The 26,712-nt window shown below is 37.3% G+C and overlaps 1 protein-coding gene across 2 annotated transcripts in view; it reads left to right on the top strand.

The window, feature by feature from the left end:
- The window catches only part of cntnap2a (contactin associated protein 2a), a 286,799-nt gene that overhangs the window by 215,410 nt on the left and 44,677 nt on the right, over positions 1 to 26,712 (top strand). For both annotated transcript variants that reach the window (XM_028005083.1, XM_028005081.1), the window contains exons 17-18: positions 4,898 to 5,025; positions 21,636 to 21,806. In XM_028005083.1, the coding sequence (XP_027860884.1) occupies positions 4,898 to 5,025; positions 21,636 to 21,806 (299 nt within the window). The remainder of the gene's footprint in view (positions 1 to 4,897; positions 5,026 to 21,635; positions 21,807 to 26,712) is intronic.

Here is a 26,712-nt window from a genome sequence, read left to right as displayed (position 1 = left end):
GCATCCCAAGAACAGTTATGTAACTTGTATAATTGTTCTTCAGGGACAGAAGAGCATTTATCATTGAGCTTAACCCACCCACAGATTTTCTATTTAGATGAGCAGACTACATTTGTATAGTATTTTACTTCTATAATACTGCATAGAGTTCAAATTTGTCAGCGCATCAGGTGAAGGTGACATTTTTTGCATTTTGTAAAATGTAAAAAAAAAAAATGCTTATCTCCAAAGGTTTCCTCTCAGACTAAGGGGTTATTTATTCTGTTTAAAATTAAATAACCTCTAATGTTACTCTAAATCTGATAGAGCTGCATAGTCTGACTCGTCGAATATTGAGGAGAATGAGTAAAATACCACTTTTTTATTGTAATGTTTGATTCCTGCCATCTATCTTTCGAATCTACGAGCTTGTTCCCGGTCAGGGTCAAAGGTTACCTGTGCCATCTCCAGCAGTAAATGTGTGGGAGGCACAGTAGACAGATTGCCAGTCAATCACAGGCCCAATGCATATGACAAACATGACAAAGTTGTGCAAAGTCGTAACTTAGTGTAATTTAGAATTGCAAGGTAATTTAATGTGCATTTTTCTCACTTCAGGTTAACAGTGGGGCATTTTTAAAATAAAATTTATATTCACAAAAAGAACATTCAAATTCCATTACTTGAATTGTACAACAGGAAACTCTTGCACTAGGCAACTATTCTAAATATAAAAACCAAATATCTACATGGATCCAAAACCAATAACTTGTCTGTAAGCTTACTTTTAGCTTACTCACAGTATTTTTGCATTGAAAAACATTACATCATTGTAATTGGTTGTAAAAACAATTAAAGGGTGCATCTTACAAAATTGAGAGTGATCATTAAGTGTCTTAAAAAAGATTCAGTTTACTCTCACTTCTTCCTCTAACCTTTTAAACTAAGACATTTCTTTCACTGTCTATAAAAATTAGACTTTTTCAAATGAACTTGAAGTTAAAGCAAATTTCATATGAGAGAGCTTAAATTTCACTTTTAAATAGCACACACCATGTCTCCAGGTTAAACATACAAAGACTGCAGTGTGATGAACCTTGGAGACAAGATTTTGAAAGAGAGAAAAATATAACAAGTTTATTTCAGTCGAGCAGTTGATTTTTGATATTAAGATAAAAACACAACATAGCCTATATTTTTCAAAGAATACCGTTGCTAAATGCCATTTTGTATTACACTTGAGTGGCTCTAACTGCACAGGGGAGCCAAGCTCACAGAATAGGTGATGAAGATAAAAATTAAATAGATGCACAAAGTAAAAATCCATGGCAACAAATGAAATTCAAACAGGGGAGACACTTGCGGAACTGTAATAGAGGCAGTGAGTGAAGAAAAATAGACAGGTACTGGGAATGTATGTTGATGGATGGCATACCTATTCATTACCATTTTATTCCATCCACTTTAGTTTTGTAACTATGTAAAGAACCACTGTGTGTGAAGTAAATTGTTTAAGTAGTTGATGCAATATTGAGAAAGCTGAATAGCCAAAGATATGATTAAATTTAACTATAACTCATGGAAGAGTTTATATTTAAGACCTATTTCCACTGTCATTTGTCCCCATTTCTACTTGCAGCCAGGTACTGTGTAAATCTGGCAAGAAGTATTATTTTTGCCCATTTATGTCTAGATGGAAACATCTACTGCAATGAAGACAGCATAAAGGGATAAAACACAAAACTGTAGCAGGTAGATATTGGGAGGGGAAATTATAAAGTGGTAAGTCTAGAAAATTCACTATTTGATGTTTTTTAAAACAGCAGGCACACTGGGGAAATCCAGATGATAGTAAATGAGCTGATAGAGCAAGAAACTGCCTGCTGCTCAGAATAACAGGTTTTTATTGTCAAGGACAAGCACGACAACTCAAACAGTTTCTGTAGGCATACATGTTTCCTCTACAAATATGAAGAGCACACTCCAAATCTCAGAGGACTCACTGCAAGAAACACACAGCAGGAAGGCTGAATTGCACTTACTCAAACATGCTGAAAGAAACTTTATTTTCCTGGACTGATGGTTTCAAGATCAGCTCTTATCAAAATGATTGTGAGAGACAGGGCAAACATTGCCTAAAGCACCATCTCATCTGTAAAATATGGGACCTGTCTAAATACTCATGCCATCACTGAAACGAGCACACTGACATTTACTGACAATTTGAATCAGATGGGTCACTGCAAAAGTGTACAGAGGCATTCTGGCTCCAGAGATTCACTAGCATGCAAAAGATAAATACAACACCATGACATGATTTACAGCAAAAAAGAATCCTAAGCATATAACCAAAAGAATATAAGAAGGAATGAACTTACTATCCTTAAATGATGAAATCAATCTGATTATTTAGTACCCTTGAGACCACTTCAAGGGCAGCTGTGTTGAGAGAGAGAGAGACAGAGAGATGGAAAAATTTTGGTATTATTTAGCTTCATGTTTTCTGCATCTATGGTCATGCTGCAGTAATCTATGTCTAACAAAGGGATTTAAAAAATAGCACAAAAAAAATAAAATACGGGGGCAAAACCTTTACTGTACTCTGCAAAGAGCTCTCAACTTTTCACACTTCAACAAAACGACACCGAAAGAGACTTGCAAAACTACTGCTCACTAATTTGAATCTGCATAAAATGCTGCTTTAATCCATTTGAATCTACTTTTTGCAGTAAGGGTAAGAATTACTGCACAACTGTCATCTGAACAGTCATAATGGGGTTTCGTAAAATCAGCACATCAAGTGAAATATTTGTAGGGCATCTCCTAGCACTAAACTTGGTGTTTTTTTTATCCACAAGAGGTTTTGTGCTGCAGTCAGCAATCTACCTCTAATATTCACAGGCTACAAGTCAAAAATATTTTTTACTGATTAAAGGTTGATATGCACGTTCACAATTCTCATCTTCTAATACGGCAAATATAAACATTCTGTGCTTGGTATAAAGTGACTGTAGCTTATTGGAACCCCCAGTAAAGATGTGGCTTGAAATAATACTTTTATTGTTGTTAATATATTTCTGAATACCCTAAACTTTAAATTGAATATATTTATTCAATGAAAAGATAATATGTTGAAATATGTTTCTTTTATAAAATTACAGGTGAAGCATGTTTCGATACTCGTTCTGCCAGAACGTATTACAGAGCTCTTTTGACAAAAGGAACAAGGTTTTCTTATAAAATTGAATATTATTGGAGAATACACAGAGTGGGTGATTTTTTACGTTACGGCACAATGTCAGGGGCAGACATGCAGCAAGTCTTGTCAAGTGTTCAAAAGTGAATTGGGCAGAACATTTTATGGTCTGGATTATGTTTATATTTAAACAGCGACAATCCAGTTTTGGCTAACTGATAGAATCCACCAGATCTTTAGTTAAAATCACCCATTTTTTTCCAAAAAAGGTACTGATGCCCCGCACACTGAGAGAATTCAGAGACCCTTAGTAAAAGAAATGAATCCTTAGCACAAGTATGGAGGAGAGCATGAATTACTTTCCACATACTCAAACTTTGCTTCATGACAAACACACCTGAAATATTTGCTACTGTAATCTTGACCTTAACGTTGCATGACCAAAGTACACAATCGCCTTTAAAGTCAACATCTGTGATGGTAGGACCGAGCTATTTATAAAAAGTGCATTAAACGAAAAAAAAAGAAATTCACTTGTATTTATTTTTGAAGAGACTGTCAAAGGTAACAATCTGTTGTACAAAACAGTCCTATACTATTACCACACAAAAACTGACCTTCCTCTGACTATTAACTCGTCAAAATTATGACAAAGTATGCACAGTGTGAGCTCAGATTGCTATGGAGCAGTACAAATAAAGTATGTGACAGAAAAAAGTGTTGCAAATGTTGGTGCCTTGTGTGAAGCCTTTGTTTTTGTGTTCTTTTTTCACAAATAACTGCTACCGAAGACACTTTACTTGGCCAAAGTCCAGCGATCTGTACTGTCGCAGCACAATTCAGCTCACCCTGTGTGGTTTTGGCAAGAAATGATGTGAGCCAAATGTGCACCACACAGAGGTGGTCTGTGTGGGTTTTTTTTTTTTTTTTTTCTTAAAATCCTCAGCCAGCTGGCAGCACATGTAATCTGTAATTGATATATTAGACACTTGAGGTGCAGCACAAGTCAGTTAACTGTGACTATCTCACTTGGTGAGTCAGGGGTGTAACATCAGCTTGTTGACTTCAACCCCCCCCCCCCAAAAGCCACTTTATTCAGAAAACATGCAAACGTGGCAAAATCGTGTTTTAATTCCATTTTGAATTTCTTTGTCGTAGCCGTAAAAGTTGTGCTTGCAGTAATTTGTACAAAGAATTATTTTTGTTTGAAGGATTTTATTGTTTTTATTATTGTTCTATGAGAGACTGTTGCTACATTAAAAGATGAATATATTTCTAGACTTTTTTACGCATCCTTACTGACCGGTGCTAATAAGATTGTACTCATTTTTTCAATCACTGTATGCTAAAAAGTATTTCATAGTAGTGTGCATTCTGTAATATGGCCAAACGGATGCTACATTTGATGAAGGACTAATGTATGTATATGCATTACTAACATGTTAAGCACAATTTATTGTGTAACCCTTTTCAAAAACCACATCTGAAATGTGAGAGGCAGAAAGGTGTTAATGAAATTTAGTACTGACTCAGTCATAAGTGGTGTTGACGGGTATTATGATGTTATTTTTGCTCTTTTTTTTCTGCACAACTGAACAATGTACAGTAGCAGAACAAAAACAGCTCAATTGTTAAGAGGTTGTATGTTTAAAAAGTAGGCTAAAAGGAGAAATTTGTTTGTAATATGGGGAATCTTTCTCTTACTCCTTTTCTTTTTGCTAGGAGGGAAGATTCTGGTCTATTGACATATAAAGAGCACCTGCCAGTTAGCCAGGTTGCCGTTGGTGACACACACAGGCCGGGCTCTGAGGCCAAACTCACTGTTGGACCTCTCCGCTGCCATGGAGATAGTAAGTATTTTGTCATTTAAACATGTATACAAGGCTGAGTAGCGGTGGGCTGCTTTTATGATAGATGAACAGCTATTTGGATAAAAAATAAAAACAGATTTATAAGGAATATTGGCCCAACAATAGTGTTTTATAATTTTGCAAGATGTTTGTGAGCTGCAGGACTGATGGATTTCTTCTGAACAAATTTTATTTGTTGAGCTGTATAAAATGAGTTGGCAAGCTTTATGAGAAAAGTTTGATTGCTCTTTTTTTATGTTAATGTTAGATTTCTTTTTCTGGTGCCAACATTTCCAATCAGAGCTTTGAATATTAAATGTGTACAGAAAATGAGTTGCAATTTGAAGAAATCACCATGAAATCTTGGGGAAAAAAAAAAAGCAAATGAGCATTTATCTGCAATTGAACTGATTGTAAAAATGATTGTCTCACCTAAAATTGTCATTCTAACTTTTCACAGGAAATCTGTATAGTGGATGTTTTTAATGTGAGAGATATAGCTCACTGCTCAGGGCAACACAGACTAGGGGTGCAGTGGGCACTCAAAAAAAAAAAAAAAAACTAAAATAAGAAATTATCTTTCACCGGCCCCGACTGAGTTTCTTATTGCCTATTTGCATCTCCACTCAATAGGAAGTGTAGGGAGTGCCCAACCGCTATGTTGTGAACAATAAAAACACTGTGAGAGAATATCACCACACACCATGACTGGTTAATGACTCTAAAATAGGATATAACTCCCAGTTCTCAATTAAAGGGCTGTTGCACTGTTTTCTTAGCAAACCTGAAATGCCTCTAACTATCAGATTATTTTTAATTGTTCAAAACATTTGAGGGTGCAGAACGATGGCCTTGCTCAGTGCCTAACTGATGCCATAAAAGTCATTGGATCTATATCATAAAGTATGCCCAAGTAACAATGGGCACTGACATTATTAAGCGTATTCAGGCTAAGCTACATTTTGTATCAGTTTAGTGGAGGCCAGTTAAGTTTTCTGGTCAGGTCTTCAGCGAAAAGATGAGCAGTCTTCAAGAGCCAACAAAAGAAATTTCAGTTGCATTTTATTTTGGAGACATTGTATTGAAAGACATGAAAGAGACAGAAGGGATCTGATGTACTTTGGTTCAGAATACATAAAAAGTTTTCCAAAAGGTAACCCAGAGATAAATCATGCTGTGCATACTGGTATCAGTCAGATCTTTGAATGAACTTTGGAGAAATTTTCAAAGCCGGCGTGAGCGCATATAGATTAGTTTCTGGGGCAAAGGCGACCTTTGAACGAGGCTGAAGGACTGCAGTTACAGTGACCTAATTGAGAAGCAATATGTGTGTTAATGAGTTTCTCCAAGTCATCTGTGGAAGGGAGCACTTTCATTTTCAAGTCATTTCTCAGCTGGTTGGAGAGACTGCATAACCTTTGTGAAGTTCACATCAAAGGTTGAATGAAGAGAGCAGCCCCAGTCACTGTGATATGGCTCTTATTAAAAATCACCGTTTCATATATTGTGTGCAGCTTTTAAGCAGTCAGAGAGAGCAAATGCCACTTTTGTTATTCGGTGCTAAGGGAAACCGTTAATGGTACTCCAGCAGTTTTTTTTGTTTTGTTTTGTTTTTTTTAAACAGTTGTCTATCAGAGCAGAGTCGATGCCTGTGCCGTTTTACAAAGTAGTAGAATATGTTGAGCAAAGTGTATTCTCATTCTACATGTGAGCTTGGCACATATGTTATAATTTTATGAAAATTGTCAGCAAATATATTGCCTTGACTAGGCAAACAGCATGTGATAAAAAAAACCCACAGTTTAACTCAATGAGTGCCAAACACATGGTTTTGGTTTTTAGTAGCAGAATATGTTACTAGTAGACAATTTTTCAAATATTTCATGCTATAGTAAACTTAAGACACCATCACTGCTGAAGTTGCCAAGTGTCTAATTGAGAAGAACTAAAAGGTTTGTCTTGATCACATTAAGAAAATGCAAGAAAACTGTTGCTTTTTACTTTGAGGTACTGCCTGACTTGATTGTTTTAAATGATTTTCAAATCTGCAGTTAAACACAGTAGCTATTTCACAAAAGAAAATACTTGCACATAAAGTTCCAGAGGTGGTGTGTTTATTCTGCTAGTTAAGGCAGAATAATTAACGGAACTGTGGCATTTAGACACTGTGTTGTATTTCATTTTGCTTGAGCAAATCATGCAGTATTAAATGTAGCAAATTGTAAAAGCTACTACTTTGTGTTTCTCAGTCATTTCGTGGCAGAACCAATACCTGCTACTTTAATCCCACTGCAAATTAGAGGTGGGTTGAGCAGCAACTGTATCACTCAAACTTGATCAGCTCCTCTGTTCAATGAATCTGAGTTCAGACATGTATAAACTGAAATCAGTAGCGACACAATAGTGAAATAATGTATAAACATGTCTACACGTCTGAATAACTTTTCTGGAACATGCTAGATATTAGAGGAAAATCTTCTGTTTGCATTCAGTACCTAATTTCACACAGTAGGCAACAAAAGGACATAGAGATGTAGATCTCAGTACTCTTTCCTTGTCATCCTACAGTAATGTAACAGGCACAGGTATGATGTCTCCAAGCAACCTGTTAAACTTCTTTTTTGTATGCAGGAGATTTTTGCTTTTATCCTATCGCTCGAAAACACAATTTTCATTCAAAATTTTCATCAGCTTATCAACATTAGAGGATGCAACTGAGCGTGTGTCTGTGCAGAGGGCTGTGCACTGCTGAGTGTGCTGCCTGCTCAGAGATTTTAACCTGGTGCAGATTAATCCACCATGAGCATAGCCCATTCTGCTCTCTATCTGTAAGAAGATTAATTTTATTCCTATAACCCATGATGTTTCATATGAATTTGTTTCATGCCTTCCAGATCAGCTCTCATATATGAAATTAAAAAAACTCTCCCACAACAAATACAGGTTAGAAAATGTGGGAAAACCTACTTTAAATAAAATAATTTCTTCCTACCTACACCTTCCTCTTTCAAAGATTGAAAGAGGAAATTAACTCTGAGTATTATTGCATGTAGCTGCTCCATATTTAGTAACTCTAGTAGTATGGACAAAGGACAGGGGTTACGGTAATTATAATTAAATCCAATACTGATCTGGCATGTTCTATTCTTTTAAATTGCTGAGCATGTTACTTGTGCATTTGACTATTAAATCAAGGATGGAAAGACAGGCATGTTAGGTATTGAAATTGTTGCCAATTGTAAAATAATGGATCTATGTTAGTCATTTCTAAAACCTAAAATAATACCTCCTCTGCTCTCAGTAGCAATCTCAATCCTTTTTCAGACCCTGACGTTTCTTCTTTTGTCGGGAGTCTCATCACACTAACAACACGTAGTAAGGAATTCCTCTTGGCGTTTTCACACCCGATAGTCTTGTAGACTCGGTTCAATGGAGGACCAAGATTGCAATGTGTGTTACATTTTCAGTCAGTGTGGTTCACTTTCACAAATGAACCAAACCCTTTGAAAAAAAACCTGTTTACTCCCTAGTTTTATGGTAGCTCTGCACCAAAATAATAAAAAAACAACTTGGTTAAAGTGCACACAAGTTACTACAAATGATAAGGTACTAAACGTCTGCTAAGATGGCAGCAAAAGTAAACAAAATTAGATACACTGACATGGAAATTTTGAATTATTCAAATCAGCTACTTAGCGAGACCTTTTTGTATGAAGCCAAAGAAATTGGAGTATGAGATGCAAATTACAACTACAGTTATAGAAGAGTAATAATATTTTAATTGGAGTTTTGCCAGTGAAACATAGGCATCACAAGGCTGCAGCCTTGGAATATGACTGGCAGACCAGTAATGTTTTAAACTCTCTAATGACAAAAGCTACACAAGGACGTAGAGCAACCCCTCATTGAAGGCTGCCTCTCCTGCTACCAGACTCTACACAGCACCCAGGACCCAGAAATGCTGCTTTTCGTGTCTCTCCACTGCGTTTTTACTTGCAAAACACTTTGTGTAATGGATATGTAGTTGATTTGCCCAGAAGACCTTTCCAAGACCCTCCTGAAAGCATCCATATTTTGCCATATTATTTATGTTTTGGTGCAGCCTTCACTTCGGAGGGGTCTTAGTTTGCGTTGTAAGATATTTTATCTAGTTTTCATGTGCACCTATAAAGTGAACTATAAAGCTTTCTGCAATGTTTTCAAAAGTTTAGGTTTCGGTGACTGCACTGTTAATGGTTTGACAATTTATTTAATAAAAGATAAGGAAAGAAAACCAACATACCCCTGTTCATCCGAAGATTGCACCTCAGTGGTAAAATAACATTGCTCACACTCTCAGTGCAAATTATTCAGAGCAATTGTTGCCTCACGTTTATTTGCAGAGAAATATTTCTATATATGTGTGTTTGGTGCGATAGTGATCATAAGTAGGTCAATATACTCTCTGAATTTTTCCCACTAACTCCTAACTAACCATTCATCTGCCACGTCATTACAGTCTGCTCAAGTTTATGTGGAAGCCATTTTTCTTTTCTCCTTTTCTGATTTCAATACTGCAGAACTCTCACACAGACTGAGAGATAGATGAAACACTTTTGTTTCTCCTCTCCTTGCAATCAGTGTTGACATTCTCCTCTCTGTTAGACTTTGGGTCAGCTGAAAGACACTCACAGTTCCTTCAGAGCTGTAGTATTGATCAGTTTCTCACCAAACAAGGGTTGTTTTACTGTGTCTTGAAGCTTCTTAAAGTTTTTATGGTGTTTCAAAGTCTTTTGGGAGCAGCCAACTGAAACGTTTCTGATCTTCTATTTAGCCCCTGCCTTTAAAAATGCATCGGCTTGTGGTGGAAATTGTACTATAGGTATATGGGCTACACTTCTAGAGAAATATCAAATTAATCAGTTTAACTTAATGTCATTTCATTGTAAAATGAGACTGTTTCTCTCTGAAATAATTCAACAGACGAGTGCAAAAGAAGTTCAAAACGCAAATGGATAAAAACAACCACAAAACAGACAAAATATAAAATCTGTCCTGATGTATGAACTGCATTACCTTGACAGCTGATCAACATTTTAACACTGTGGAGACACATTCCTGCAGCAGCTCTGAAACAATTCAGAACTGAGGCAATAACACATACAATAAGCTTTTCAGGTCCCCTCACTATGTTCTGCAAAATACTTCCTTTTGGTGCAGTATTGCTTAATCATATTTTTCATTCTGATCACTACATTGTTATCTTTGATTCTAAGTTATGTAACTAACTTCCTCTCTATCCATTGTTTTATCATTTCTATAAAGAGTCCCAGTACTATGACATCATGTGTACATTTATTGATTAGATTATCTAAATATGGAAACGCACAATTTGTGCTAACAGTGTGAAAAGCAATCAAGCGCACAGCTTTGAGAGGTCCCTGTGGTACCGCCTGATGGAGTTGGAGACGTTTAATGTGGGCTGACTGTTGACAGAGATTCCCAAATCAATTGACAAGTGGCAGCGTTCGGGCCAAGCAGAAGATTTTTTTTTTTTTGCTTGTAGTCTCTGGGAAATTAACGCTGCTGCTCTCGTAACAAAGGGGATGTTTGTTTTCAGTAAATGTGTTTTTAACGTGAGCAACACCATTTGTGTCAAGTTAACATGGAGCTTCAAGAGACTAATGCGTGTCAGATTGGAAAAAAGTCAATATCCTTTCTCAGAAAAACCTCTTCTTGTTTGAGGCATCTACCATCAAATGAAACATTTTTGCCTTTTTGTGAAGCCAAACTGAAAACGGGTATCCACTGAAAAGGTACTTTTTTTATTATTATTATTCGGCATGTAATGGACTGGTTGTAAATGTTCTTTTATACTTCTGGATTGTAAACTCAACCCAGAACTTTCTGCAACTATACAGTAAAAGGCAAAAGCATGTTTTCCTGCACATGCAGCACACCTAATTTTATTCAGATTTTGAAACGTATTGGCTACACATATATTTGGCTTTTCTCTTCACTTTATGTTTTCTTTTTTTCCCACATACAAAAGGAAAACAAAAAAAAGAGCAATACAACTCTATTTCTACTATTTAGCATATTCCAAGGGGGAGTAATATCCTTTAAAGAAAAAAAGGACCATGAATCTTTAGTACCAGCCGTGTTCAATGCAATAATGCTTCATAAAGAAGTCCATTGGTTGCTCATTTTTCACAGTGCTAGGGATAATAGGATAGAGCTAGGCCTATAGCAAAAAGGTTCTGCGTTTAAAAGAATGTAGCTCACTGTAGATATGGCTTTTCTTTTCTCTTTAATTTTTCACTCATTTCTGTCTTGATCAGTCTTTTTACCCATTCATTCAGGAGACAGGAAGTGGCCTGGTTCTGTCAAGGTTGCCCAACATGACAGACCACCTGCCGCTCCTCCTCCCTGGTGTCGCACTGATTATGGTCCCCTCATCAACAACCTGGTGCCAGTCTCACTAATGTCCCTTCATCACAGAGCTGCCAACAATCCAACAAACAATGATTTAATGACCCATGATGTCACATCTGTTTGTGTGTGTAGGAGTGTATCATATAGTAATGTGGCAAACACAATTATAAAAGATGAATCTTTCTGTCCCTCAGAGGAAGCCATGTTCTCTTTGTCTTACTTAGTTACCCCTGTATGAGTCTTTGTGTGTAACAGATGAACAGTCATCCTCTTTCATACTGAGTGACCAAATTAACAAAGTTTTCAATGAAGATGACTCTTTTTTTTTTTTCTTTTTCTTTTTACCAGAGACACTGAAGCATACATTATACATTGGTCCATTAAGGCATATTAAATATATATAAAAAATTTCACACGTGAATAGGTATTTCTTTGATGATTGATGCTTTTCATACTGTGGATGGACCTCTGTCTCAATAAGAGCAATGACGATTGGCTGCTGCTATAATGGGTTTTCATATGTAAATGACTAATGTCTTGAGCAGACGGGGAACGTTTCAGTGAGGTGGCCTGTGTGTCTTTGTTCTTGTCTTTTTTGTGTGTTGCAACCTTGAGAGAGGAACTATTTTCTGTGCATCCGCGTGTGCATGTGTGTGCCTGTACATGCCGTAGCATTAATGAATCCCATCTTCCAGGCTAGTTTAATGGAAGCTTATACAGTCACGGGCAGACAAAGAGAAATTAGTTTCCTTCATTGATGTTGAAAAGGTTTGGACATTTTAATTGATAGAAATGTAAGGAGAAATAAATAAAAAGGCAGCAAATGGAGCAAAGCAGCCTTTACATATTCTGCCATAATGATGACATGAACATGCTTTAAGACATTTCCAACATTGCAAATGACCACTAGTGAAAGCATACTTTGGGGTCACTGATAATAAGTCAGAGGTAATTAGCTGTACTGTAATTAATATTAACCCAACAATGTGTTCCAATAACTTAAAAACATGGAGGTCAATTATTTTAAATTTGTATTTAATAAAGAGTGATATTAGTAAACTAAGAATGAGTCTGTTATGAAATAAATAAAACTGAATCAAGATTGTACACTATTAGCATAACGAGTTTAGAAATTTGGACAAAAGCGCAAAAGAGACATCTTACCTCACAGTGAAAGAGAAATGTTTTTAACCAGAACTGCATTGTGTTATAAACGCTTCTGTTAACTGTATCTAAAGATGGCAGACACACTACATACAGATCAAGCTTGTCATGTTGAATTACTTGTGGTTTATGCATAAGGATGCAAAGATTTAATTTTTATTGTTTTCGGGGAAATTGTGTATGTGTATTCATAACTTAAACTCAATTGCTTTGAAAACTGGAAAAGAATGTTAAACTAAAAAGTTTAGCCACATCTCAGTCTTCAATGATGCACTAAAAAAGCAAAAGTGACATTACAAAACAAGTTGAAAATCAGAGCAGAAATGATACAATTTGAAGAGTGGCAGAATCTACCAGTCTGAATATCTAGAAAGAAACTGAGGGGGAGAGGAGAATCTGCTTGTAAATAAGAAGTAAAGCTGATGGTAATCTCCACTTCTTTAATCACGGTCATTATATGTATTTTCTCTTTTTGATAAGAACGGAGGCAGAGCACCGGGGCATCCAAATTAGTGCAGAGTCACATCCGAGCAGACCTGCTGATAATTAAGAAGCTGTCATTTCGAGGTGACACACACAGCGTGTTTTTAACAGTTACATAGCAAGTCGTATGCTGCGTGTCTAAACCTGATTACCTGTTCAGGTATTCAAGAGGCAGTGTTCAACTCTGATCAAAACATGTCTGCTTTAAGACATCTGTTAGAAAAAACACACTTTCACTGGAATACTTTAGGGGCTTTAGGGGAATATTGTTTTTTGATTCAGGAATCAGTTGAATAGAAAACGAGTAATCAAGTCTTAAGAAGCTACCAAGTAGAAAACATAGCAAAATCCCACTTTTGAATGAAACATATGTGGAAACATATGTATTTGTTCCCAAAGACAATAAATCAAGAACTTTATTGGACTAATTTTGTAGCAGTGAGTGCAATCGAGATAGACACAAAATACAGTACATAAACAAAGTTAAATAAAACATTTTGGTGGCAGGTATTGAGACTGCTGAATTTATCAATCCGGCTTACTTGCAGTGACTTATCAGTCTGCTCTTAGTCTGCGAAGAGCGGAGCAAGCTGTGGGATTTTACATTAGACTGTCAGTTGCACGGACTCAAAGCAGATGATACAGTCCAGTGCTTCATCAATGTTGTACAACATTTCTGAGCTTTCTTTGCAGGATCTAAGCCATTGCTAAAATTAAAGATCAGTCTAAAGTAGTGCTTCAAAATAAGTTGCTTATTTGGTAAAACTCTGGATATAACTGTGTGGATTTGTAATGCAATGACCAGTCCATTACCGGATTAACATGATAATTGAATTCGCTGTAAAACATGAATAAATTAGCATTTTGTCAGTGGACTTTATTGTGTATTGAACGCTAAAGGTGCCACCTATTGAAGATTATGGAAAATCTTAATCTTAACTCAGTCTAAATCCCTATTATTTTGCATCCTCGTTGTGCTAAATGATCTACAGAAGTTGTGTTTGCATAATTATTTTAAAGAATTGCACAAGTTTCTACTGATAAGCATAACTAGGAACATAAACATACAGACACAATGCATAGCAGTTTGCAATGTGCTGTGTGCTCAGACATTCTTCAAATGATAATTATGTCCTTTAAGTAGGACATTTTCAATGAGAAACAATTTTAGTTTCTAATAGTCTAATTGTGTAACATGAACAAACTTAATCTCTGCTTTAGATACATAAGCTTCATTTTTGCTAACATATTAATATTTATTTTGTATATGGCTGAGATGACAATAAAGTTCTGCTTGACTTGCTATCTCTCACAAAGATTTTCTGGTGAAAGTAAGCTGTTGTAGTGAAACTCACAAGGTCACAAATGTCAAAGCTGTTCAAAAAGCTCTGTTCATCCTTTTGCTTTTTTTCATTTTCTCATAGAAGTAATAATTGAGCGGCAATGCTTTCAGGGTATTGATTAATCTGAATAGGTTAGATTTCCAACACAAGTAACCATGGTGATAAACCTCAGCGTGGGCAGTTCTAGACAGGGGGCAATAGGTGCCAGTGCCCCTGTGGAACTGGTCCTGATCCCTGTAGTGAGGTGTTACTACTAAATCGATTTCTTATGTTGACACACAAAACAGAGCTAAATTGGTCCCTTGGACCAATTAAAAATTTACCATCCTAGTTTTACTTTAATGATAAATTTCAAAAATTAAGATTTTGCACTTTTAGCCTGAGGTGAGGATAAAGCAGCAAACTTAACAATGTGTAGAAATGCAATGTCCTCTGACATGAATGGATTTTTATTTCATTTGTTTAACTTATGTAAAATGGTACTGTCTGACTAGCAGTTAGCCTTCTAGCATTCTGTCATCAGGTTTCCACAGACTTGCCAAAAATATCATATCTTACCTTTCCGGGTAAAAGAACTATAACTTATAAAAAACTTTACATAAAACCTCTTCAAAAGCTCTATGCTATCCCTTTATGACTAAAGATGTGTGAAGAATAAGGAATGCGTTGAGTTTACTTTTATTTCCGCCATAAATTCTTTCATTTGCAGAGGCACTCAAGGTTGCACCTACAGATGGAAATACAACTATATAGGAGCCATTAAGCTGAGCTCTAATCCACCGTCTAGCTCATCTTTATTTCACTTTTCAGACTTAAGCTACCATTTGGGAGTATTCCTTAACAAGAGGCTGGCATTCATGATTTATGTATAACTTTTCAATCTTAGATTATTAACCTGTAATGAGTTATAGGCTATCTGTCTTTCTTTCACTATAAAAGTATTGCTTTATAACTTTAGTATTAGCACCTGATCTCAGCTTTTCTGCTCTGTCATTTATCATCATTACTGTACTTCTATATCCCGTTCTTTATGTTGCATCACATTTTATGAGCTATGAGCCCTACTAATCAAATTCACAGTATATGACAAGAAGCAATAATCAGCCAGTGATTCGAAAATGCTCTACTGTCAAAGCTCCAGCACAGACAAACGTGCGTAAATCTTTTAACTGCAGCCATGTGCACGTTCTAATCTTGGCCTAACTTTGCTGTTTCATGTTTACCTGAGAAGAGCTGCAAATCGCATTACAACTGTGTTCATTCATCACTCCTGACAAAATGTATTTCACTGATTGTTTCAATGATGTATTGTCGCTCATATTTTTTGCTTTTTTATGGCTAGAAGTTTCAATAACTAGAACCGGTTCTTTCATCTCTTATGAAAAGTTTAATTCAATCTGAACAATCCTACCTGATTAAATGGAATGCATCTATCTCAAACTTATTCAATCATATATAATTATGAAAATTACAGATACTACATCTATTTGCAGATTACTAAAATTGCTGTGAAGAAGATATCTGAAGGGGTCTCTGCTCTCTTTGCGTTAAGTAATTTCTCCATTGGTGCAACTTTGAGCTCTGAGAGTTTAGCGCTAAAAATGTGTGACAAGCAACTTAATTACAAAGAAAGACTGATAAGGGTCTCAAATGACAGGCACAAACTAATTACGTGAACATTCAAATGCTACATTTACCCTGCATATGCCATACCCAGACCATAAAATGACAGGCCACAGATGGCTCAATTACACAAATGAGATGAAAAACAGGTCTCAGTGGAAATTAAAAAATGATTGAGGAAGAATGCTTGACTTGCCAGCATTGAGCGCTTTGAGGAACTATACATAGGTGTGAGTGTTTTCAACAGCCCTTCCTGAGCCATGCCCTTAGGGGCACCTTGCATAGACGAGACTATTCTTAGTACTTTGATGAATACTTTGTGAAGCAACTTCTGAAGTATGTGGCATGAAAAAAATAAGAAGTAATTGAAAAAGTTAGATTAGATGCCATGGTGCTTGTTTCTTTTCTTTTTCAACAACAAAAAAAGGGAAATTAATTTCCAACAACATGCTAAAGAATTCATGTGAAGCACAAACACTTTTAAAAATAAAAATTTGCCCCTTCAGGTATTTATTCTGCTTTTGCTTTTGTTGTCACACGTATATGTTCCAAGTGATCTAAGAAATGTTAATATTAAAAGGGATGTTTTAAATTATGACAATTAATGACACATCAACACTCACCAGACACACACGCACACGGACACATAATCAGAAACAAACACCTTTGTTCCAGAATTCAATTTAGCAACAAGACATAGGCCAAAAGACCTTAAATTGAATATATTATACCTCAATCTAAAGAAAGATCAAAAATAAACTTCTATCAATCAGAAAAGGGTTCACAAAGCAAATTTCTAAGGCTTTGAGACTCCAGGAAATAGTACCGGGAGCCGTTGTTTCCTGATCAACCTCCCACAATCACTCCAAGAGTGCCCTGACAACAGTTTGTGTCCTTAAGCTCAACTCCATTTAATTTATGTAGCCGGATAGTGAGCTTGAAGCACACCAATAAGTTCACCTCTGAATGGCTCAAACAAAATAAAAAAGTTTTTTAAGAAGCCAAATTAAAGTCTAAGTTGAATCCAAGTGTGACGAGGGCTTCTAGAGGGCCAAACCATGCCTGAAAACCCTCCAATATATCTCAATTAATTCAAACAGTGGACCAGGATTTTGCCAGTCATTACCCTTTATGGCAAATGTTCGATGGCAGTTGTTCCCGCTGAGAGTCGCACAACCTGTTTAAGGTTTAAAGGGCAATTATAAATTGTATACATTTTGCCTCATAAATTTTAATTTTAATACATCTCTTTGTATTTTCTTAGTTGTCTTTGACTGATATTAAAAAGTCTTTTTCAATCTGAAAGAGTTTGGCATATAATCAATACCAGAAGAAATCTTTAAAGGAGCAAATGCTTTTTCGCATCGCCACAGCGACAGTCTCTCAAACTCTCTAAGTACAAGTACAGTATTTGTAATTCTAATCTGATAGCTCGTGTACTTAATTTTACCCATCGTAGTTTGCCTGCTTTAAAGTGTCCATGGTAATGACCTGCGGCGGGTGCAGTCAGTCATCCTTACCATCTGTTGGCACTGGCATGTGACCCATCTGGTTAAGCCCCAACAGATGAATCATCCACTTGGCTTCCAGACCCTGACTTCAACTCGAACTCTATTTCACATTGTGTCATTCGCCACAGTTCAGTGGGCTGGGGTTTTGTCTTTTGATACAGGTCCCTTTCTGCTCGAGGTCAGCAGCTGTTTTCTGTGCTTGTGTGACACAGTGCTTCGCTTAATGACTCCAGGGATCTAAGAAAACAACATGGAATTGTGGTGTTCATTAGGTGGTAAGCAGGAAAGGATGTTGCTCCCCTTCTCTTGGGTACAATCAGAGCTGTCTGTGTCAGAATGTGTGACGGAGTTAGGGTAGCAGAAAGTGTCTTGGTATTTTGTTTGTGAGTGATAGTAAGACAGCAAGAGAGGAATAGATAGATTAGGAGTCTGTTCTCTGGTCTGTTTTGGTGAAGAAAAAGTAAAGTTTTTTAAAACCTCACCTTAGCGCAGGACTTATAGATCCTGACTGAAAGAAAGCAGCTGAAATCGGAGCACGACACTTTGCAAATGTGGCTAAATGAGTTTGGATTTGTTCAGTAAGATGGATGTTTATTCTTACCCAAATGTATATCCTGGCACCTCTGTGATTTCCAATTTACTGCTAGGGCTTTACACAGTTTGTTGAGAGCTTTTTTTTTTATCTCTCAAAAGAAACGTTTTGAGTCCTCAAAGTATCCACACACATCCTTGTAAAATAAAATAGTATCTATTTTGCAGTAATGTGTGCCTATAATAAGGGCAGCTTTTAACAATTGATCAGTTTGGCAACATAAACCGCAGACAAATTGAAGGTAAAACTCAGACTATAATGAACAAACCTCAAATAGCCGAAGGGCACCCAGAAAAAAGATTTGATCAAAGGAAATTTCATGCTTTGCATTACCTTGAGAAACAATTTCTAGAAATGGGTTTTTAAAACAGTAGACACCATCAATAGCTTCTTTTTGAACGAGCATTTATGTTTGTGACATAGATGTTATTACCATACATCAGAGAAATCAAAGAAACCCAATTAGTTTTTAAGATTTTATCAATTAAAATTGACATGCCTGCCATTAAAAGCTTGTTTTCTCCTGTCAGTGTGACATTCTGTTTATAAAGCCTTACTTTGTATGATGGATATTTGGAATCATATTCAACAAGCAAATATTTTCATTTTTTTCCCAAAGTGTTCAAGAAATTTGTTTGGTAAATATTTCAATATGGGAGGGATGAATGTGCCGCAGTGCCTGGCCAAACAGTTACATCTGTGATTCTGGCACAAGAGCAGTCAGAGGTTCATCATTTGGCTTTTTCCTCCAGCACTGATTTCTCTCCAACTCTGGTTCTCTGTCAGCCCTTTGATTCTTTTGTTCTTCTTTGGTCCTCGCCCCATGAATCGCTTTTGAGCAGTTTCGTTCTCCTCCCACTTGTCTTCTTCTTTCGTCCCGTTTCCTCCCCCTCCTTCAACAACAGTTCTGTATCCAAGTGTCTTTTCTGTCTCAGTACACACAAACGATAATCCAATCAGACATGAAAATGGTATTCTAGCCCTGAAGTTGGCGGAAGTGTAAAAAAAAAAACTGTTGTGTGGGGAATTACATTGGGACACTTTTGCTCTGTTACTGATTATTTTGTAAAAATGTGTCATTATAGTTGTGCATTTCATAATTACCGACAAGTTGTTACTGGTTGTTAATGTTTTTAGAACTAACTACGCTGCTTCCTACGTTTTTGATCTCATTGATTTCAAAATAGCAAAGTACATACATCATTATTTGCTTCTTTTCTCCAAGGCAGGCGTCTTCGGGTTAGGTCCTGAATTGGCCCAGTTTAGTAACTGGCTGTGCCTCCAATAAAAAAAAAAACAATATTTCAACTTCAAACACTTATCACAAACACAGCATCAGCATGCTGTTGTCTGTGCATGTCTGCGTCCGTGTGTAAGCGGGAGCTTGGCTGCTATCAGTCCTTGCCTCTGGTGAAAGGAGTGTGCAGCATGAAGGAGAGGGGTGGAGCACAGGTCTGTCATCGGGGGAATGTTTATCACACAGAAGCAGGAGACGCACAAGCACTGTTGAAAACCTGCGCTCACAAGTATACAAACTCATGCAATATTCAGAAAGGTCTATGTGCAAGAGGACGAGTAGTTATTCAATTTGTGGAGGTTACAACCTTAAATGTTTCTGTAATTGTTGGAATTGTTATAAACCAACAGAAACACAGTTTTGAAGTGGTGGGAAAATCAGAGGGCCTTCCAGATTTTTTCACAATTATTAAAACAAAAAGTGTTTTCTGCATTTGTATTCCTTTTCCTTGTCGATGCCTTGCAGAATTACATTTCACTGCCATCATAGCTGCACACTTATATTTCTCTACTAGTTTTGCACATCCAGAGACTGAAAGCTTTCCTCATTCATCTTCATAGAGCGGCTTATCTCTGTTGGATGGGATAGAAGATGCATGTGAACAGCCACTTGTACGGTTCTAAAACATAATACTTAGCTCTAAACCCTCTCAATTGTTGCTCCAGCTGTAAGTCTTGGGTTGTTTTCCTGCTGCTTCAGTCTCATATATTCATAACTTCTCATATATTTTATTTACGTATTGCCTTGTAATAAGCTTCATATATCTTTCTATCAGTTATGACCAGCTTTTATGACCCTGCTGTTGAAAAGCCTCTCTTGGCTCAATGTTGCCACCAACACATTTCAGGTGGATTCAGGGTGAAGCACAGTGTTAATTTTTCCATCACACATAGCATTTTGCACGTTGGCCAAATGTGCCTTTTTTGTCTCAAGTCTGGAGTCTTTCCTATGTTTGCTATCTCCCCTACATGACTTGTGCCAAACTCCAAAATTAACTTTCTATCGCCTTTCATTTAGCAATGCGTTTATGTTTGCCACTTCTCCATAAGGGCCACATTTGTAGAGTATGCGTACGTTGTCATGTCGATAGCTCATTCCAACTCAGCTGTGAATCTCTGCTGCAGAGCTGACATGAATCTTTTAGCTTCTTTTTTTGTTTGTTTGTTTAATGATCTCCTATGCTTCCACTCAGATTTTGTCTTGGTGTGTTTGGAGGTTTTACTTAGATATAAGAAAATATATTCAGGCAATTAGATATTTAGTGTTTTTGTATAAATGATGATTTGTGGAAAATCAAGTTTACTGCTGGTTGCAGTGACGTAGGGGCAGACTCTTCTCTCCAGTCCTGCACACAGCTATTTCCAGGTGTGGGTCAAAAACACTCAGGCATCTAAGAGCCGTTAGCTGATAATGCAACCGCCTTCACTTTTTCCTCTTGTTGCCCTTCACAAGCCCCCCAAGCTTTTCGTTTTCTAACATCACCTGCCCTCTCCATGACTTTCCTCCCCTATTGTCCATCCTGTCTTCAATATTCGATCCTCTCACCCATGCCGGGCCCTCTTACCACATCTCATGTCGTCTCTCCTCAGCATGCGCTCTCCTCTGCCCCTACTGTTTCCCCAATACTCTTCATCTTCCTTGAGTGATGGGGGCGAGACAGAGGGAAGAGCAGACAGCAGAGTCACTTCATCAACCACAGTCTGATAGTTCATCAGCAGCTGTTCAAAGTGCTGCTACTTTGTCTTCATTAGTTGCCCTTGGTTTCCTTTTATTCAAAAGTCATTGGAAAACTTATTGCAAATCCTGAAATCTCCCGCCTGCGCACTATATTTTGTCTTTTCGGGACCTGATTTAGAAAGCTGAAAGCTTTTTTTTATATGATCACCTTAGTTTCAAATTCTATTGAAGCTGCACAAAATTGAAGGCTATGTCAAAGCCTCAGAATAGAAATAGAATAGTAAGGAGTAATACCATTATAAAAAGGAGATATGAAATGACATGTGGGAAATAAAAAACAAGGATGATTCTTAAATTAAAATGGTTATTTTAGCTATTTAAAAAGAAATAAATTCTACATTGCTTGTCAAATCAGAAAGAATTTTTCACAGACTTCATGAAGCTTAGAGCAGCTACTACAGAGAATTATCTCTCAAACTTGTCTCTTTTTTTCCCCCCCCCCACAGATAACTACTGGAATGCAGCATCATTCACCACCCCATCATCCTACCTGCATTTTGCCACCTTTCAGGGAGAGACCAGCGCTGACATCTCCTTCTATTTCAAGACGAGCGCTCCCTACGGCGTCTTTCTGGAAAATCTGGGCAACACTGACTTTATCCGCCTGGAGCTCAAGTGTAAGATGCTTTTGAGATGCACTGCGAGGGCAGAAGAGTCATTTCTTTGCGTTTGCCTTTCTTTTTCTATATCCTTGAGACTAATCTTTATCCAGCCAAGTGGCAGACAGTGTTTGGCGCACGCCGTATTACACACACATGCCCACCATCACAAAGGTTTTATGCAAGCGCACACATGCACACATACACCAGGAGCAACCATTTGCCTTCCTGATTATAGCACACGCTTTGTGTGATTGCGGGAGAGAGCAATCATTTATTTAAGGTAATTGGTGTGCACAATAATTATGTCCATTATAAACCGCTATTTAACCAAATCACCCATTTTTAGGGATGACATAACACAAGTCCTTGTTCATACATTCACACACCTTTGCTGTCTGTCCTCTTTTCATTTTTCCATCTCTGAAAAAACATAATTTCGTGTGAAGAGGAGCATTTCAATCTGAAGGGAAAATAATCACAGCACACATGCAGACGTCCACGTACACAAAAGTCAAACAATATGGTTGATTTAGAACTGTCAGTGAACAGAGTTTATTCTTAGAGTCATTGTGTTTACTTGCTGCATGACACTTTAAAGAGACCAAAGTAGTTTTACAAGGTTTTTGCTAAGTAGACACTCTCAGCCTGAGTGAAACAATAAAGACGACTGAAGCTTTCGTATGCAGTTCTGTTTGACATGCTGTAGTTCTCAAGAGGTCAAGTTATTGTCAATAACCAGATGGCTTATTAAAGAGTTAACCTGCAGATATCTTATCTGCAAACTTCCACTTTCTCAACTTCCACTTTCTCATCCATCAAATCGGTTGGTGATTTTTATTTTTTATTTTTTCCCTCCAGTGCTGTGAATGAACTCTCACAGATCCAAAAACGTTACTTTCTCCAACATCTCTGACCAGGTGGAAAAGACTATATCTAGCAAAGTACGATGTAGCTTTCTGCTGTGGGACCAGAGCTCTATGATTAGGAAAAAGCAAGGTTGCACAAAAATCTAAAGTGGACCTGTCTGCACTTTGTTCAGTAAAACAGCTGAGAAAATAAATGGACTGAAGGGAAGGGAAGCACATTTTTACGTCAAACATAAAGTAACCAGAAAAGAGCAATTGGGATGTTTCAGTCCTGAAAGAGACATGAACATAAATCTACAATAAACAAATTTAAATGATAGCTTCTGAAAACAAACAAACTTTAAAAACAGCTGTTAGACGTCACCCATTCATTGTTTACACTGTCCTATCCTTGCAAAGTCCTGGTACCTATCTCCAACAGTACTAGGGTAGTTGGTGGGCTTTACCCTTGTAGCCATTTCATCATAGGGCAACATGGAAACAAACAGGCCAAACAACCAGGCATGCAAACATTCCCTCCTAAGGGCAAGTTGGAGCAACCAGTCAAGTGGGAGGTAACCAGAATACCTAGAGAGAACATCCAAACTTTATCCAACAAGGCCCCAGGCTGGGATTCAAATACAGGACCTTCTTGCTGCAAGGCAACAGTTCTAACAACTGCGCCACCACGCAGTCCTTCGCTGCAAGGCGGCAAGGTAAAAAACTGTGCCACGGTTTAGCCCAAATTAGACAGGCAAAATTATTTTATCTACCTGTAATTAATATCATATATTGGTCCAAAGATGTATTGGAGAATGAAAACAATAGTACTTTAAAAGGTTGACGTAAGGTTAAAGTAAGAATTGTATATATACTAAAATTTTCACACTTTAGTGTATTTTTTTTGTGTGAAGACCACAAAGATCTACACAATAAGCACATAACTGTAAAGTGGAACGAAAAGGATTATTTTTATGTTCTTTTTTTTAATATTAAAAAACTTGGTGTGCGTATATGAACTGTAGGAAGACATCCTATTTCCCAGTAATGTGATGGACATGTGGATTCATGTAGAAACATTGCATCTCAATAATCTCAAATACCTGTCAGTAGTTCCTAAGTCTTGATTGATCGTTGCTTTTTATCTTCTCAGAACGTCGTCGCTTTATTCGGCTGGACCTCTGAACACAAACCCATCAAACAATAACCGAAATAGAAGAGAATGTGAAAGAGAGGAGATGCATTTTTAAACGACACAAAGAAGGTCGCATTTCTCATCCATCAAGTCCTCCCAGAGTCTTACGGCTGACATGTCACGCTCTGAGCTCCTATGATCTGTTTCAGTGGTTTAGATTAAATTCCCTGCTCCCATAGTGGAACCGTTCTCATCAGGCGTTTTTAAAACCTTTTCAAATTAATCACAGAGCTGTATTGTGTATCCCCGCTGTCGTGGCACAGCGGGGAAGTCGATTAGTGGTTAATTGCATGTTTTTTGTGCTTTAGGAGGATTTGAACATTTGGGTCAGAGTTGCTTGCTGACCATTTCCAGACAGTGTGGGGAAATTTATGCAAAGCTCATGTTGTAAGAAATAGACATTTTTAAAAAATTATCTGTTAAAGGTTAGTCTGAACCCTTTTCACCAAATGATGTCTGTTGGTGAGCTTTTAGCACATATGGTCCAAAACCTTTTTATTTTTCTAATTCGTCCACAAGTCAAACACTTGTTTCATGCATATTTTTAATTTTATAAACACAAACCTTGTGAGAAAATGCTACTCTGGCTTGGTGCATGTCTTCCCACCGCGTACATAAAACACAATGACAGTAAGTCAGCCTGTCACAGCTGCAGTGCGTGTGTGTGCGTGTGTATGGGTGTGTACATATATCTCTCTCGAGGCTTTCAAAATGCCCCCACATTGATTTTTTTTCTCTTCCCTCCGTTGCTATCATCTTGCATTTTGCCCCGCAGCACACGTTTAGACACACAGTCACAAAACGGCTCATATGCACACTTGCGTGCAGAGACACACACATAATCTCTGCCCTCTTGCTGGTGCAAAACTCTATCTGCTGCAATCCAGAGAGGGCATGAAATGGCAGCATTAAACTAGACTAGCACGGCTTTGCCATTGCAGGGGCTCAAAGCACTGAAACACACATTTACTGATACGCTCACAAAACCTTTTTTTTTTTTTCAAAAAGAAAATACACATTACTTTCACCTCAGCAGGCTCAAAGTCATATTCCTTTTTTAATCTTTACACTGAAGGGTGGATATATAATCATTTTTTGCGAGGAAATGCTGAAGACTTACTTAGAAGTGAACTAGTGACAGAAGCGAGGACATTCAGGAAGGTCTCCAAACACACAAGTGCTTGACTTTTTGAATTCTCTGTGGCTTGAGGGAAAGTATGTGCCATATGCCACTTTTTTCAGCTCTCAAGAGGCCTCATGGTCTGTCTTACCCAGAGGTTATATTTAAGTTTAGTATCCAGCAGAGAAAAGTCCTTTCCTACTGGAGACCTCAGTTTTGCAAACTGTGTCATAGCCTTCTTCAAGTGAAGACAAAATACTGTAAGTTTGAAATCAGGATGTGCAGCTTTCTCTAGAAATATTAGTAATTGCTTTCCAAAACATTCCTTTCTAAAGCATTCATACTTGTTGTTTAATATATTATCTTTTTTTTTTGCCACTCTTCCCTACATGCCAGATTTATGGACTGTTCCCCTATTAGCTGTCCCGTCAATAAATTCTCCCACCTGAGTTGTGGTTCTCAATGGCTCCTCCAGAGAGGCTCGGGGTTTTTTGGGTTCTTCTGTGATTAATGTTCTTCTTGGCTGATGTCAGTTTCATGTCTTGGTGGATTTGCAGTTGTGCCATATGCTTTCTTAAATTTTTATGTTTTTTATTTTTTTTGATAATGGATTTAACAATGCAGTGTGAGATAGTGAGAGCTTTTTTTACAGTGTAACACTTCTTTAAACTTAACCTTGACCTCTTTGGTGTGTCCCTTGATATTCATCATTCTTCATGCTCACTAATTGTTCTTTAGCAATCCCCTGAGGCACATGAAACAGATCACAGTACAGCTATGTTTATGCTGAGATTATTTTGCATATAAATAGATTCCATTTACTACTGAACTAAGTGCAGAAATCTAATGTATCCTATTGTTTTGGGATGGAAAAAAGTTTAAAAATGTTATGTTAATACTTTCAAAAGATGGAGTCATAAGTTGCAAAGAAACAGCCATCATTCTTTACTTTGATGGCAAAACGGATTTTTACTTCTGCAGCAAAATTAGAAAAGTTGGAGCTGAGGGATCATTTTGGTTCAGTAAATTCTCTTACTCAAACCTAAATGTTACTTTTGTCACTGCTGTATCGGGGTTTGTTGTTGCACTTGGAATTTAGCTTTCAGAAAAGCAGGGTTTCCATCCTTTGATTGTTTAGTGTCTTTTGCAGGTTGGGAAAAAGTGAAAGACTAACAAACCGAATAAGACAAAAACTAAGATTTAATAAGCGCAACAGAAAAGAGATCAAACAGATAATACACTACCAGCTGCCTGAAAAACAAACGAACAGCTAGACTGAACTTTACATTAGACAAACACACGAGTGCACGCAGCCATTCCCACACAAGCAGTGCTGCTTTTACTCAAAGTCATCCACGGTCTCTTTTGCGATTTATCATCCATCGATTGTGCCATGCTACTGCATAATTTAAAACTTGGCTCTTTTAGCCTTTGTTTGAAAAGATAAATACAAACCTAAATCTCAAGAAACAAACACACACACACACACAAAAAAAAGACACATACGGGGCAACAAGCATGTATAAAAACACACAGGGATGGAAAATTGCATTCACGCACACAATTACCTTCTGGCATCTCTCTCATCTACACAAATAGATGAGACAAACTCTGTACTATCAGGAGGTTTTTATTTTTATTCCCACCAGAATAAAACTTGTAGATCACAGACACCCATACGCACACATAAATGAGCATTATTATACAGAATTGTTGAAGCTATGTTTCCGCTGGGGTCTATGTGATTGTCATTTTCTCCCT

This window comes from Xiphophorus couchianus, chromosome 21 (genome assembly GCF_001444195.1).
Source record: "Xiphophorus couchianus chromosome 21, X_couchianus-1.0, whole genome shotgun sequence".
Taxonomy (NCBI): domain Eukaryota; kingdom Metazoa; phylum Chordata; class Actinopteri; order Cyprinodontiformes; family Poeciliidae; genus Xiphophorus; species Xiphophorus couchianus.
Note: the sequence above shows the minus strand (reverse complement) of the source record. Positions and strands in the feature narration are given on the sequence as shown.